This window comes from Sceloporus occidentalis, unplaced genomic scaffold, assembly GCF_023333645.1.
Source record: "Sceloporus occidentalis isolate IW3139 unplaced genomic scaffold, rSceOcc1.0.p SCAF_1, whole genome shotgun sequence".
Lineage (NCBI taxonomy): Eukaryota > Metazoa > Chordata > Lepidosauria > Squamata > Phrynosomatidae > Sceloporus > Sceloporus occidentalis.
Genome location: NW_028316981.1, coordinates 149,575,665 through 149,589,858, shown reverse-complemented (window position 1 = coordinate 149,589,858; position 14,194 = coordinate 149,575,665). Strand labels below are relative to the sequence as shown.

Genomic DNA, 14,194 nt, shown 5'->3' with positions numbered 1-14,194 from the left:
TTTTGGAAGCTCTTTTGGAAGCCTCAGGGAGGGTGAGGTATAAATGAAATGAAATAAATATATCACCTCCACTGATTTGAGCAAGGGCATATAGATGTTCAATAAATATCAGTATAAGGTATCATGAAATTGACGTGAAAACTCTCCTTCTCTGGAAGGGGTTAGTCAATTACTGATGTCCTTTCCCCCAGAAGTGAGCACATTAAAGTCAGCTCCAACAGTTGCATTCATTGTCGTTCATTTGTACTGTACTACACTAATATTATTTCAGGCTTGTTGAAGCAAAAAGTATTTAGAGAACATTACCAAATAAGTGTATGAACTGTAATTAGAACAAAATGAAGGCCAAATCATATTAGCCAATTTCATATGAATGGAACCTAAGTTCATCAACATGTAAGCACCTGTTAGGATGTTATTTTGGTGCTGCTGTATCTATTTTCGTTTGCCTTTACCCCCAAGTGTGACATATAATACCATGGTAACATAAACAGATGAAAAAGTTAAGCTATAAATAGTAAGGTACAATCTAGGAGGTTTTGAAAGTAGCTAACCTATAGGGCACGTGTTCTATGACATAACACTTCCACTAAAAGGTCTTTGGCTTGACACCATAATCACTGAAATCTGGAATATTTGTGTAGGAGAGTCTGAAGAAAATAGAGGGGAAATAAAACAAGAAGGCACAGATGGAAGGTTGGAGGGAAGCAATCCGTTATTGATGTCAGGTTCTTTTTGTTCTAAACAATTACAAACATATCTATAGATATATCAGCAAATGAACGGGTGGAGATGCTATCAAATTTAATTTTACTACCATGAGTAATCCCACTGGCAGGTTAGGAAAATAGGAGGAGGTGCGTGAAGCTAAGATGAGAAGGAGAGAGATAATAAAAAAATGTATGGAGGCATGTCATCTGAGTAGGACAGAAGGTACTTACACCCAATTTTATATGACCACTCTCTTCCTCCCCAGTCTACTATACCATGGTGCAACGCATTAAACAAGGTTTCATGATTATTTGTGGGAAGCTGTGGTGGACCAGCAGGGGTAACCCTTTCTCCAGATGGATCTCTTAATCCAACTAAAGGTTTACATTTTCTTATATGCAGACATGATGAAGCTGGACTGAGGTCATAAAAGCTTATGCCAAATGAGACTGGATACTCTTTACAAGGTGCTACAGGACATTGTTCTTTTTTTCTGCAGGAGATTAGCCTGGAAACAGTTATAATGGAGGCTTTAGTCCATTCTTAAGATCAAATACAGTGGGCCATTGTATTTGCTGGGTATTTGCTGGGTTCCACAGATTTTGTGGATAACAAAATCTGTGGAAGCTCACATTTTAAAATGGAGAATAAAATGGTGAACCTTATATAAAATGGCATATTAAAGTTTGCTTTTTGGAATTTAAATATTCAGGTATATTTTAGTATTTTCAAGCCATGGATGCTTGAACTTGTGGATAAAGAAACCATGGATATGGAAGGCCAACTGTAAAGCCATTCAGTTCAGCACACAAAATACAATTGCATTGCAAACATACTGAAAATTTATCCAGCTCTCAAAGATATAATACTGAGTCTCGTATGGATTCAATATGAAAAAGAGATAACTACGACTTTGTATATTTAGATAGCATCCCTAAATCCTATTCTTGGGATTGCCAACCTTCACCCCACCAAGCAGTTTCAAGAGATACAGATTCAAATGCCTAGAATCGTCAGTCATCAAAAGAGACTCAAACACCAATAGTAAGTACATAATCTAACTTGCAAATCCTTCTGTGTTTCTTCCAGAGTACTAGTTAGCATTACAGTACTAGAAAGTTCAGCTGATACCACACACCTGTTCTTTACTTACCCTCCCAACCCTGTTTCTAAACATAACTTGAGCAAAACAGATATACAAATCTAAAGAACAAATAAGCCAGGCACATTCTTTCTATATTAAAACACAACAGTTCTCCAGGTTCCAAAATGTTATTCAGATCGATTCTAGAAACAAAGCAGCTATTGTTTATTACTACAGCTTGGTATGGTCATATCTAGAAGTAGCCTTGCATTCTTGATGTTATAGTCACTAGCTTATAAACTTCAAGGTCAGTTTGAGGTCATGCACTCATGAAGACCTTGAGATGTAAGCAGATAGGAGTACTCAAGAAAGATCAGATATCTTTGTGTACTTTTGCATTTTTGTGGGAGGGGAAGGGGAACAGACATGAAAGAGCCGCAAACATTACAAAACTAGTTTTCGGTGCACATTTACCATGTCAAGAATGCTGTCTAGAACCTTAACAAGATGGATAAAGAACACTTTTAAAAAAGATAAATGTCATGTATTGTATGTGTGTGTTATTGCTCATTTAATCATTTGGTACAGTTGTTTTGCCTTGCTTTAAAAATCAGCTAAATGATACAGTGGGCCCTTGGAATCCACTGGGGTTTGGTTCCAGAACCCTCCATGGGTAGCAAAATCTGTGGATGCTCACATCCCATTGAATGCAACAGTAAAATATACATAGTAAAATGGTGTTCCTTATATAAAATGGCAACTTCAAGACTTGCTTTTTGGAATTTATATATTTACAAGCCATGAATGCTTGAATCCGTGGATTCAGAAGGCTGACTGTATTTTACATATTCTGTAAAATGACAGATTGCAGTCCTTGTCGTCCCAAGTCCCAACCACTCTAGGCATGTCTTTATTTAAAACTATATTACTGCAAGGTTATATATACCTTTAAAAAGGGGTCCAAAACGTCAGTTATTCCAATACAGAGCTGAACTGGGACGTACTTGTTTGTCTTCAAATGCTTTGGGTCAAATTACCTGAATTAACATTTCCTCTTATACCTGCTTATAAAGACCCTAAGGTTTGATCTGAGGTTCTCCCCCAGTTTTTGTGTTATTTACCTTCTGGTTGTCTCAGGTTAATCCTATGCCAGGGTTATCTTGACAAGATTGCTTCAGAGAGAATTTGCCTTTTCCTTCTTCTCAGGCTGAGAGGGTCCAGGGTCAGTGGGTTTCCATAACCAAGCAGAGATTTGAATCCTGGACAAACATTGAAACCACTGCATCATGGTGGCTCTCCCTCCTCTAATTTCTCCTAGTAAATGTAATGGTCACTTGAGTGTTGGAAGAGTAGCCTTTTTCAATGGTGGCAGCTCACCTGTGGAATGACCACCAGATAGAAGCTCCTAATACTTATATTACAGTCTTTACAGAGCCTATTCTAATCTCCAAACTTAGTTTAGTACTATCAGTATTTTATTTTGCTGCTTTGGATTTATATGCTGTAGTTTTTGTATTCTTTGCCACTGGCTTTACCTTGGTTTTACTGTATCTTCTATAGTTATCGTCCTACTGTTTGTATTTAATATTTCACCGGATTGTATACAACTCAGGGCTATCTGGTTATCAAGTCTAAAAAGCACATTAAAGAAATATATGAAAAATGAATCTAAAGAAAATTTGTATAAGCAATCCTGGAAACAAAAATTAAAACATTTAAGTTAATGTGAACAATTACCATGTGAGCATACCATAAAACCTTTTCTCTGACCAAAACTAATTTTTTGCATAATGCACAGTTAACATGGGAGAATAATTAATATAATAATTATTATATAATTCACTAATAATTAATAAAACCATGTTTTCCCAAGGTTGGAAGTGTTTGATGAAAGTGGTAGATTTCAGTCAGATCTGACTGACTTTTGGAGAATTAACCGTAATTATTTCTTTAATGTTTTTGATAGTCGAATGACTTGAAAGCACACAACAACATTAGGAAGGGGAGAGAAAAGTAAATAGCTTTAAATGGGGGGGGGGGGGGAGAACAGTTATTTACTTTCATGCACTTCATCTGACATACATTGTATTGGGACTACAGAGTAGTTCCAGCTGCTCTTCAGAACAACACGAATTTTGAGAAAGGGTATGAACAGAATAAGTGAGATAACTACACTTTCAGACACTAAGGGGCACCAAGGAAGAAATAATTCCAGTCAGTGAATGTATTTTCAACAGCTGGAGTTAGAGGAGCATGATAAATGAATTTCATGGGGAAATAAGGATGGACTAAGCAATGGCTCTAAACCTGAATTATTTGTTCAAATTTACTCAGGAAAAGAATTGCTTATTTTAGGCATAATCTGAACAGGCCAACAAAAAACAGTTAACCACAGCCTACAAATATTGCTGTAACATTGACTATACCAGTCAACCAAGAAAAATAAACTATACTAACATGGGCAACATAGCTGTAATCGGCATAATTATCTATAGCTTAACAACAGACTAGAAACATACTAAGTCCTTCTGTAACACTCAAATACATCAGTCTTTGGATTAAGCAGAGAACTGCTGCTTTCCTAAAAAAAAACCAAAAAACTTGGAGAGCAACATCTCATTCCCAAGCCTAGAAGAAAAAAGGTCTGAAAAGCAAGGTAGTAGAGAAATCACAAATAGGGACAAAGAGTTCAAACTATGTAGAGATGAGGAGTGACCCAAGCGGTCATGATGGTGGTATTAAAATGAAGACAGACAGACAGACAGACAGACAGACAGACAGACAGACAATGGGGTGAAGCAGAAGGGCCAAATGGAGCGATCTGCAGTTACTCCAGCCCCCATCATTTTGGGACTGCGGCAACTGGATGGCATGGTCTTGAAGCTGGCCACTGCCTCTCCTTTCTGGGCCAACTTCAGGCCTCATTAGTCAGTCCCAGAGAGGCTTCTGGCTGCTTCCGCGGCATGGGTCATTTGAACGCCATGCCCCCAAAGCACTCAGAAGGCACTTTATTTGGCCTGTCTGCTTTGGGCCAATGACGGGTAATAGAAAATTTAAAGAACACTGTGAAAGAATATTGATGAGTGGGGAAATAGATCCTCATGCCTTTTTCTTCCACTCAAATGCACCATTCTTAGGAAACTGCAGAGGATATGACCAAATAAAAGCAACAAGTCAAAACACCATGAATTAAAGATTACACTGAGGTATTTCCAACAAAATGTACTAGGACTAAATAATTTCTGTCAATAAAAAAGTACTGCATGCAGTAATACTTTCAATGACATAATACAATAAAGATACCTTAGCCGCACCCATGAGGGAGCAGAGTGTATAGTGTTACGGATAGTTAGTTAAGGACAGAGATATTCATCTAAAAGGAAATGTGCATCTCAATGCTGGGAAAAAATACTGCTGAAATAAATTTCATTGTCTGTAATGCTTGCCATTCTTCCCCCATAATGGACTAGGTTCTCCTCAGAGAGATCTTTTGGGGAAAGCTTACAAGTTGATAGGATCAATACAGTGCAAGCATCTTGGAAGCCTGCACCCGCCCCTTTTCTTGCCAGCAGCCCAGAGGCCCCAACCAGGTACTGTTTGGGACCATGGAGAAGTGGCATTTTCTATGATTGCTGACATAAGCAAGATAAGTACTATTGGTGAGTCTGAGGACAACATATTTCCTAAACCCATGTGAATAACAGTCATCCTACTTAAAAACTAGGCTGCATGTTAACACTGAGGTGGTACAGATGAGAAGAAAGGGACGGCCAGAGGCCGTCCCTTTCTTCTCCGGATCGTTGCCATAGCAACTACACGGCTGCGAAACAATCGGGCTCAAAATGGAGCTCCAAATCCATCATAAGGGCTAGAACTGTTTGGGCGCTCTGGCGCCCTTATGTCATGAGGCTGTGTCCCATGTGAACGCTGAGCCACACAGAGCCTTTATATCACCGCCGCCACACCCTTTCACGCCAGTATGTACCGGTCCACTATTTCTTTTTTAGAATTCTAGTGACACACTCCGAACTGGGAACTGTGTGCAAACACAGTGAGATTTAGAATTCTTTGACAGAAGAAGCTAGGATGACCCACCCCTTCTTGTATGAAATGCCATCATCTGAAAATAATGCTATATTATTGAGACTTTTAGACTGGATTATAAAATATATTGCCCACTATAAATATATCTTTCATCTTCAGCTGCACTGTTTCCTAACATAAAAGGTTTGCACCACTGTTTTATTTATACCATATTATTTTGTTGATAATGATAGCTGCTTTTAAGGTTCTTTTAAATAGAAAGTGATTGACACAAACATTTTAACAAATAATCATGAAATTAAGTAAACATTGCATTTACTCAAAGATGGGATAAGCAACATATCTTTTTCTATACTTTATGTACTTGCGTAAATACTAGGAACTATCAAAGCCTTAGGGCAAATATATGTTCAGATGTTTCAGTAAATCCCACAGTAATCAATACTAAATTATGCCACAGGGAACTGTTACATTGTAAACAAACAGTAATGTTTCCCCCCCACATCTGGACAGGTATAGAATTCAATATGGTTGTGTAAGGGCTCATGAATACAATTTGCAACTGTTTCAGCATTAAGTGCACTACTCTGTGAACATGAGTGAAGTCCATCTGTCAGGGTGGCTGAACTGATCCCAGAACATTTTTTGCAAGACAAAATGAATAGGCCATTTTTGGCTGATGTTTGAGAAATGTATTTACACTGATGAAATTAATTGAACAGAGTTAGACTTCATGCACTACATTTTTTCTTTCTAACATTAACTTGATTTTTTTTACCACAAAACTTCTATGCAGCCAAACCCTGAGATTTTGACATTTTACTACAATATGACTCAAGTCACATGAGACTTTAAACAAATATATGAACTGCTCAAGGAAGTCCCTTTTGACGATAATTTTTTAAAGGTCATACACACATATTTTTTTTAAAGTAAGGGAAAGCACAGGCCAGCAGCAGATTCAAGGAAAGCGATGATTACTAACATTGTAACCAGATGACGTACTTGTACATTTACCATAGCTTTCTGTATAAAGTAAGAACATTTACAAATTTGTAGAACATTATCAACATTATTTGTGCTACAGTTTTTACTGAAAAAACAGTGCATAAAGTGGAAAAAACATCAGGGTAAAGTATTTTACATTAATTTTCCAGCTTTATATCACATATTGATGGGAAAACATTCATGCTAATTACACTGAAAGTTGCTTCAGTAGGGCAAATGATGCACTGCTCCTTCTTTGCAGACTCACTGCCATAGTGCTTATAGTCAGCACACGTGGTGGCACTGGCTGTTAACTTCTGCTTTCACCAATCTCTCAGGCTGGTCTTTGCAAAATTTAGCAGACAAGTTCCTCCTTAAAAAGATCCACAGGCACAAAGCATCTCCCCCATCCCCGCTTTAAATCACAGAAATGTCTTCAGAATATGAGGTATTTCCATCCATACAGAAGCAGGTGAGAGGAAATACAACAGGGGCTACAAAGGGAAGACTGAGAGGCCTGGTTAACAGAACCTTATGGAATAAGTTCCATAAGGATACGTTATACAGGATTCAGAAGGACCTTTGACTCCTGACCAATGAACATGATGTATGGGATGGATGGACAAGCATGGTTTGGCTATGTAATCCTAGCCTGCTACTGCATATCTTCACATTCTAGAGATCCTTGGATGACTCACTTATAACACCGTGAGTTTTTAGGGAAGTTGAGCAACATATATTTAACTTTAAAAATGAGAAATGTATGGAATTGGGGTGGGTGGGATTTAGAGTAGGAAAAAGCACTGTCAGCTGCTCTTTAAGTCCTTATCTTTAGTGTTGGTTTATGTGTGTGTGTGTGTGAGAGAGAGAGAGAGAGAGAGAGAGAGTGTAAGAATAACACTCCTCTGAATGTGTGGGAATTAGGTAGTGCTTTGGGACTGTTCCCTGGAATCTTTCCTTGCTCTTCTAGGGTGACCTGGGAAGCAAACACACTTCAAGATTAAAACTGCCTTCTAGGAAGCCTTTTCAGCCAAACCCCACATCTCTAACAAGGTTTAAGGGCTACAAATGTTAAATGCATAGAACATACAGTGGGACCTCAGTATCCCCAAACTTGCCATCCACAGATTTGAACATCTACAGACAGCAAGCCTGCGCTGTCCACAATGGAGGTGCACTGAAGTCCTCCCTCTCTCTCTCCAAGGTTTCCTCTCCAGGCTTGGCTTCAGGGGCAGTTCAGAAGCAGAAGCTGGTGCCCTGTTGACTAGAGGGAGTCAGATTTGGCACCGGGGCATAGGTCTTGGAGCCTGGTGGTTCCATCCCAGGTCTTGGGTTTGGGTGCGGTGGGGGGGGGGGGAGACTCAAGCCCTGGCCCTGGCTCCGGCTCCCTCTGGCTGACAGGACTCCAGTCTCACCCTTTGAAGCCAAGCCCAGGTAAAATGCCTCAGAGGGGTAGAGAGAGGAAGGAAGGGAGGAAGGAAGGAAGGGAAGAAGGAGAGAGAGAGAGAGAGAGAGAGAGAGAGAGAGAGAGAGAGAGAGAACGGGAGGGAGGACTTTAGTACATTTGTCCCTAATGGTGGTGTGTCCACATGGCCGTGCTGCCATTAGGGACAAGTGAACTTGAGCATCTACAGATTTGGTATCCATGGGGAGTGGGGGTCCGGAATGGATCCCCTGCAGATACTGAGGGCTGCAGTGACACAGAAAGGAAGGAGAAAGAAGGCAAAACCCCTTATTGATTTTGGCTTCACCTTCCATCAGCAGCCTTATCCTACAACTCCTCAGGGGTATCAGCTGCTAGCAGCCAACTGGTTGCTATTTCAAAACTGTTTACAACTACATAGGCTCTGCACTACTTGGGATGTAATCCAAAATCATGCACTCCAAAGCCATGCAGACCACAGATCTCTTGTACTACAATAAGTATATTTATTTAGAAAAGCATTTGGTGCTTTCTATACACAAATGTAAAGAGCACAATCGTAAGTTCATTTATCTTGTAGCAAGTCAATTAAACTCAGTATGAACTATTCCAAAGTGAGTGTGTGCGTAAAATTCCAGTCTGAGTGCCTGCCTTTCGTGTTGAAATGAGACTTAGGTTTGTGCACTCTCTTGCCCCTTAAATAATTTCTCTCTATCCCTTTCTTGGTCTGAAACAAACAGTTTGCATCTTATTCCAAACTAGTTTGCCAGGTTTCCAGTTTGTTTTTTACAGAGAAAATACAAACCACATCACCAATGGAGACATAACGGTGAGCTATGGTTTGTCTCAAAGAAGGAAAGAAGACTGAGAAGTGAAATGTTTGGGGAAAGGAGATAGAGATGCACAGAATACCGAATTATGGATTGCTATGACACCTAAGCTCCCCAATATGTTTGATAAAGAGTCGAGGACTAAGTTCAAAGAACTTATGATGTTGGGCTTAATACAGTGGGTCCTTGTTATCTGCTGGGGTTTGGTTCCAGGACCTCCCATTGATATCAAAATCCATTTACTGTGTAGTAAAATGGTATCCCTTACATAAAATGGCAAAATCAAGGTTTGCTTTTTGGAATTTATATATCTTTAAAATATTTTCAAACCATGGATGCTTTAAACTGTGGATAAAAAAAATTGTGGATGCAGATGACTATGTGTTTGTATTATAGTCAGAGATCATTTTAAACTATGCTTAAAACAATAAACTTTATATTCGAACTTCACATATATACAGATGTGTATATGTATCAGCACACACTCACACACGCGATTTCCCTGCAACCTGATAAACACACTTTTCAGTTCTGAAAGTACAGGCATACGTCTTCGACAAAGACTCCTTTTTCCAAATGTTTTTCTTATTCCCACCCAAATTCTGTTTTCATCCATTCTATCTAGTTGGAAGTTTGTTTGTTTTTTAAGCAGCATTGGCATTAGGAAGATAGTGATGGAGGGTCAGAGAAACACTTTTGATGCTGGGTTGCTGCAGCGTGTTTTCAATAAAGCTTTTGCTGTGAAGGAATGGGATTCTACTTCATTTGATCCTAATGTACCTATGTGCGCCTACCAACAGCAGGCAAGATAAAGAGCAGCTGTCTTCAGAATCCTTTACTGAGCATGTGTGAACAGCAAAACAGAGAGAAAGGGGGAGAACAGGATAGTCTTTCTTTGAAGTTCAATTAACATTCCAGCAGACAAAAGGCTGCCATTATTTTTAATTATCTGTCAAAACAAATATCAAGTAGAATTTGATTCTTCTTTTTTGTGTGAAGAATTTTGAAGCTGCACGTAAATTGCTGAAGATAACTAACCTTGATTCAATGTAATTATTTGTGATAAAGAGAATTATAGCTCAATGGTGTCTGTCCTTGCTTTCATCCCGTGCAAATGCTGCCAAATGCTGCTGGGTGGTGGTGGTGCTGTGGCTTCCAATGGCCATTTGGAATGAGCAACCATGCTGGACCCCAAATGAAAGCCGCCCCTTCCAAGCAGTGGGCTCTGTTTGGGTGTGTGTGTACTGTGGCCTCTAATGACCATTTTGGATCTGGCATGAGTTTCCACGGTCGAAGAGGGACTTGAACCCTGGTCTCTAGAGTTGTAGTCCAACACTCAAACCAATACACCATGCTGGCTCTTACCTATTCAAAGGTATATAGAACTGGAACCTTATGTACAGCCTAATGTATCATACAATACTTTATTTATTGTACCAACACACAATCCAAAACCTGCAAATAGTTTTACATTTCACATATTTCACTCAGGCCCGAGATAGACAGGCCAAAAGCGGCATGCCGCCACTGCCGATACTAGGATTCTGGAGCGTGCAGCAACCGCAAACTCCGGAACCCTAGCATGTCACTGCAGCGGCCTAATGGCAGCCTACCATCCACACGAGGCCACCATCTTGATGTAAGCAACATGCAGTGTACAGATGTCGCTACGCGTCACTTACGTCACCGGTGCACCAATGGTGCACTCGTGATGTGCTCCAGGTGCCTTAGAAAGAACCTGCTTTTTGCAGGTTCTTTTTACTCCACAGGGACACCACACAGTTTGGCTGCTGTGGCGTCCCTCCAGAATTAAAATTGGCACCTCAAGTCCGCCGTTTTCTGGCGGTCTGTCAAGCCCCATTGATAGAGGAATACTAAATGTGGCAACATAGGCAAGCTGTCCTTTAGCACCAGAGGTACAGGTCTCTGCATATAACCTGTTGTTTTAATTTTTACTCCCAAGGATCTATAAAGTGTATTTAAACTAAACTTTGTAAATGGCCATTTCTTGGGTTGCCTGACATGTATGGGCAACCAGGCCAAAAAACTTTATAATACAGACAGAGAGGGCACATGTGCTGTTCTTAAAACCTGCCAACATTCCATATGTGATGAACACAGACACACATTAGCAGAAGGGTTAATCTTGGTGTTTGTTAAATACCAGTTTCTGTGCACTTATCTGCACATCTATAAAAGATTGGTTTGGCTGCCAGATAGGAGCGGATGATAAACATGAAATGTGAAGGAAACATGAAATGTGAAGGAAAAACTAACATATCAACCAACTACGTATGAACAACAGTTCAAATACACAGTAGGAACTAGATAGTTCCCAACCAAAAGAGTCACAATTATCTCAAGTGGCAATGAATTATCGGAAGCTACTGAGCAGATAAGATCAAAACACACTGCCTTGGAAGTGTCACATTTGTATTTTTAAAATCATTTTCTACAAATGAGAAATATATATACATATTGAAAGATAGCAACTATACCACATCTCTTATAACAACATAAACATTACAAGCCCCTCAAGTCCACAGGTTTCCAGCGTGTAAACTATGCAACACAGTGATGGATGTAACCTATCTAGTTAGAAAAACAATTGCAGCAAACAATCTAGCTGTAGTATTCAAATACCATCATTATACCTTTCTGCATCAAGAATAGGAGAAGGTAAGAACAAAGCTTAAGAGAAAAACATATCCAAAGCTCCACCTTGTGGACTGCAGTATATTTAAAAAGATAAAAAAGAAACTGAATGTATTTGCGTATTATCAAAGGATAAAGCAGAAAAGAAATTTCAAGATATTGATTAGATTGCCATTAAAAAACATACACCCTATAACAATTTCTTTTCAGATTTGTACTCAGAAGTCAAGGTACAGTGCAATCAATCTATCCACTTCCTAAAATAAGACAGGGGCTAAGGCTGACTATATATGGACAATATCAAAACTTTATTCTGAGAAAGTAATTATTACCACATTAAAACTGCAGCTGATTTCATCCTGAAGCCTCTTGCATTCTGCATGTAAAAATACCATGACCAATAATACTTAATATGATATTTATCTGTTTCTCTGGCAGTTATTCTCAATAGACATATTTCAGTTTAGATATCTAGTGTAACATGCATAAGGTTAACAACACATTGCTACAGTAAAATATGATTACATTCAAATAGGACTAGAAGGGTACAACACCACTTTTAAATATAACTTTACCTAAGAGAAACTTTACAAACAAAATTATGTATCTAAATGGGAGAGTATGCAAGGAGCATACTTTGCGAACAGGATAACTTTACTTATTTTTTTCTATTTAAGTTTTATTTTATTGTATACATTCTCACTATATTAATTTGAGCCCAAATCATTAGTATCAAAATTGAGTGCAAATGTTTATGTTTGCATATGTATCCTTAGAAAACCTTTGATGACACATTTAATTTTGCTCACTTGCCCATATTTTCTGTTGCAACCAAACTATGATTCACTAGCCAGAGGAGGAAAAAATACATTACAATAAAAAAGACACAAAATGGTATTTTATCAGCTTGTCTCTAGTCATATGCAGGAAAGAAAGAGTTAAACACGGCACTATGTATTATTAGCCAGCCCACTTACCTCTTCAACTGTCAAAGGCATACAGATCCGATACTCCTTCATGAGCATATTCCTACACATTCAATGCAAATCAGCAATTTAGGAGAAACGTGATCACAGTGATCACAGCGCACCCTGACTGAAGCAAAATTTGGTTTTTAAAAAAAATTAAAATTGCCTCAAACGACAACACTCTGCAGTTCGTATGTGCCTGATAGCAAATGTAGAATTTGCTACTGCTGCTATCTAGAAAGCTGATCCAGCAAAAGAAAATGGGGGGGAAAAAAGAACCCAATTTCTTCTATCTTCCAGTTTTTCTGCTTCAAAGTGTAGTCATGTGATTTTTTTTCCACCAACACAAAGGAGTCTCAAAGCTAAAATGCTTTCATTGTGAATTCAAAGGAACCCACCAGAAAATGCTTTAAAACATGAATTTTCTTTGCAGTCCTTTATCAAGACATTCTTAGAGCAATAGGGAAGAGTAGAAACAGCTGAACCAGTCCAAGACAGTAATGTCACCAGCAGTGGCAGGCAGTACACTGGATCAACCAACAGCAGCCGAGAGGAGATGCTTTAGTTCCAAGACAAAGGGTTTATAACGTTTTCCTTCCCAGACTGGTAAACAAGGTTCTTTTCACCTTACTGTACGAGAGCTGCTCCAGTTTATGCCTTCAGCATGACTGCACTGTTGTGAGGGAGAGGCAGGATGTGCCTTGGCTTTTCTTCCCACCTTTGATCATTCTTCTTGGGGGCTGGGTTTCCCCATCAGAGCCGTGCCTACGTATGTATCGTGGGTCTATCTGGTGGTGCTGAAAAGTCTCTGCTGCAGCAGCAGCAACCTTAGACAGGGTGTGTGAGAGTGTGTCTGACATCAGCAGCCACAGCAGGAAGGATGGCCCCATCCGGCCAATGGGGAAATGGCAGAGCAAAGAATGTGGATGTTTTAAACAAAACAGCATGTCTCCACCAAGGAAGAGTCAGCAAGCACACTGCAAGGAAATTCTGGACAAACACAAGAAGAATCTGAAGATATAATTACTTTCTTTTTTTTTTTTTATGTTGCTCTTGGAGAGGAATTTCAGGCCATTTAGTAAAATCCGATCAGAAGCTGTTGGCTGAAACTGCCCTAGAGAAAATTAGAGGTAATTCATATGGTAGCTACTAAGCTGAGAAAGACATCCCCATTCTGCTGGGGAAACCTTATTTACTAAGGTCCAAAACACCCTAGAGAAATAATCCAGTTTGAGACTGCTTTAACTGCCCTGGCTCAGTTCTAGGGAAATCTGGGAACTAGTTTTGTGAGACATTTAGCTTTTTCTGTCAGAGGGTTCAGATGCCCCAACAAACCACAATTCCCAGGTTTCCTTGGCACAGAGCAAGGGCAGTTAAAGTGGTCTCAAACTTGATTATTTCTCCAGTGTGTTTTTGACCTGTGTGTATTTAGAAATCAACTTGTGTGTGTTGTGTGCCTTCAAGTTGTTTCAGACTTATGGTGACCCTAAGG

At 39.3% G+C, this 14,194-nt stretch overlaps 1 protein-coding gene across 1 annotated transcript in view; it reads right to left on the bottom strand.

Moving 5' to 3' along the window:
- PITPNC1 (phosphatidylinositol transfer protein cytoplasmic 1) overlaps nucleotides 1-13,536 on the bottom strand; it is a 186,515-nt gene extending 172,979 nt beyond the window's left edge. Inside the window, exon 1 of the mRNA XM_089540927.1 lies at nucleotides 12,712-13,536. Coding sequence (XP_089397053.1) covers nucleotides 12,712-12,771 — 60 coding nt within the window. The 5' untranslated portion in view covers nucleotides 12,772-13,536. The remainder of the gene's footprint in view (nucleotides 1-12,711) is intronic.
- Between the last annotated feature and the right edge of the window lie 658 nt (nucleotides 13,537-14,194).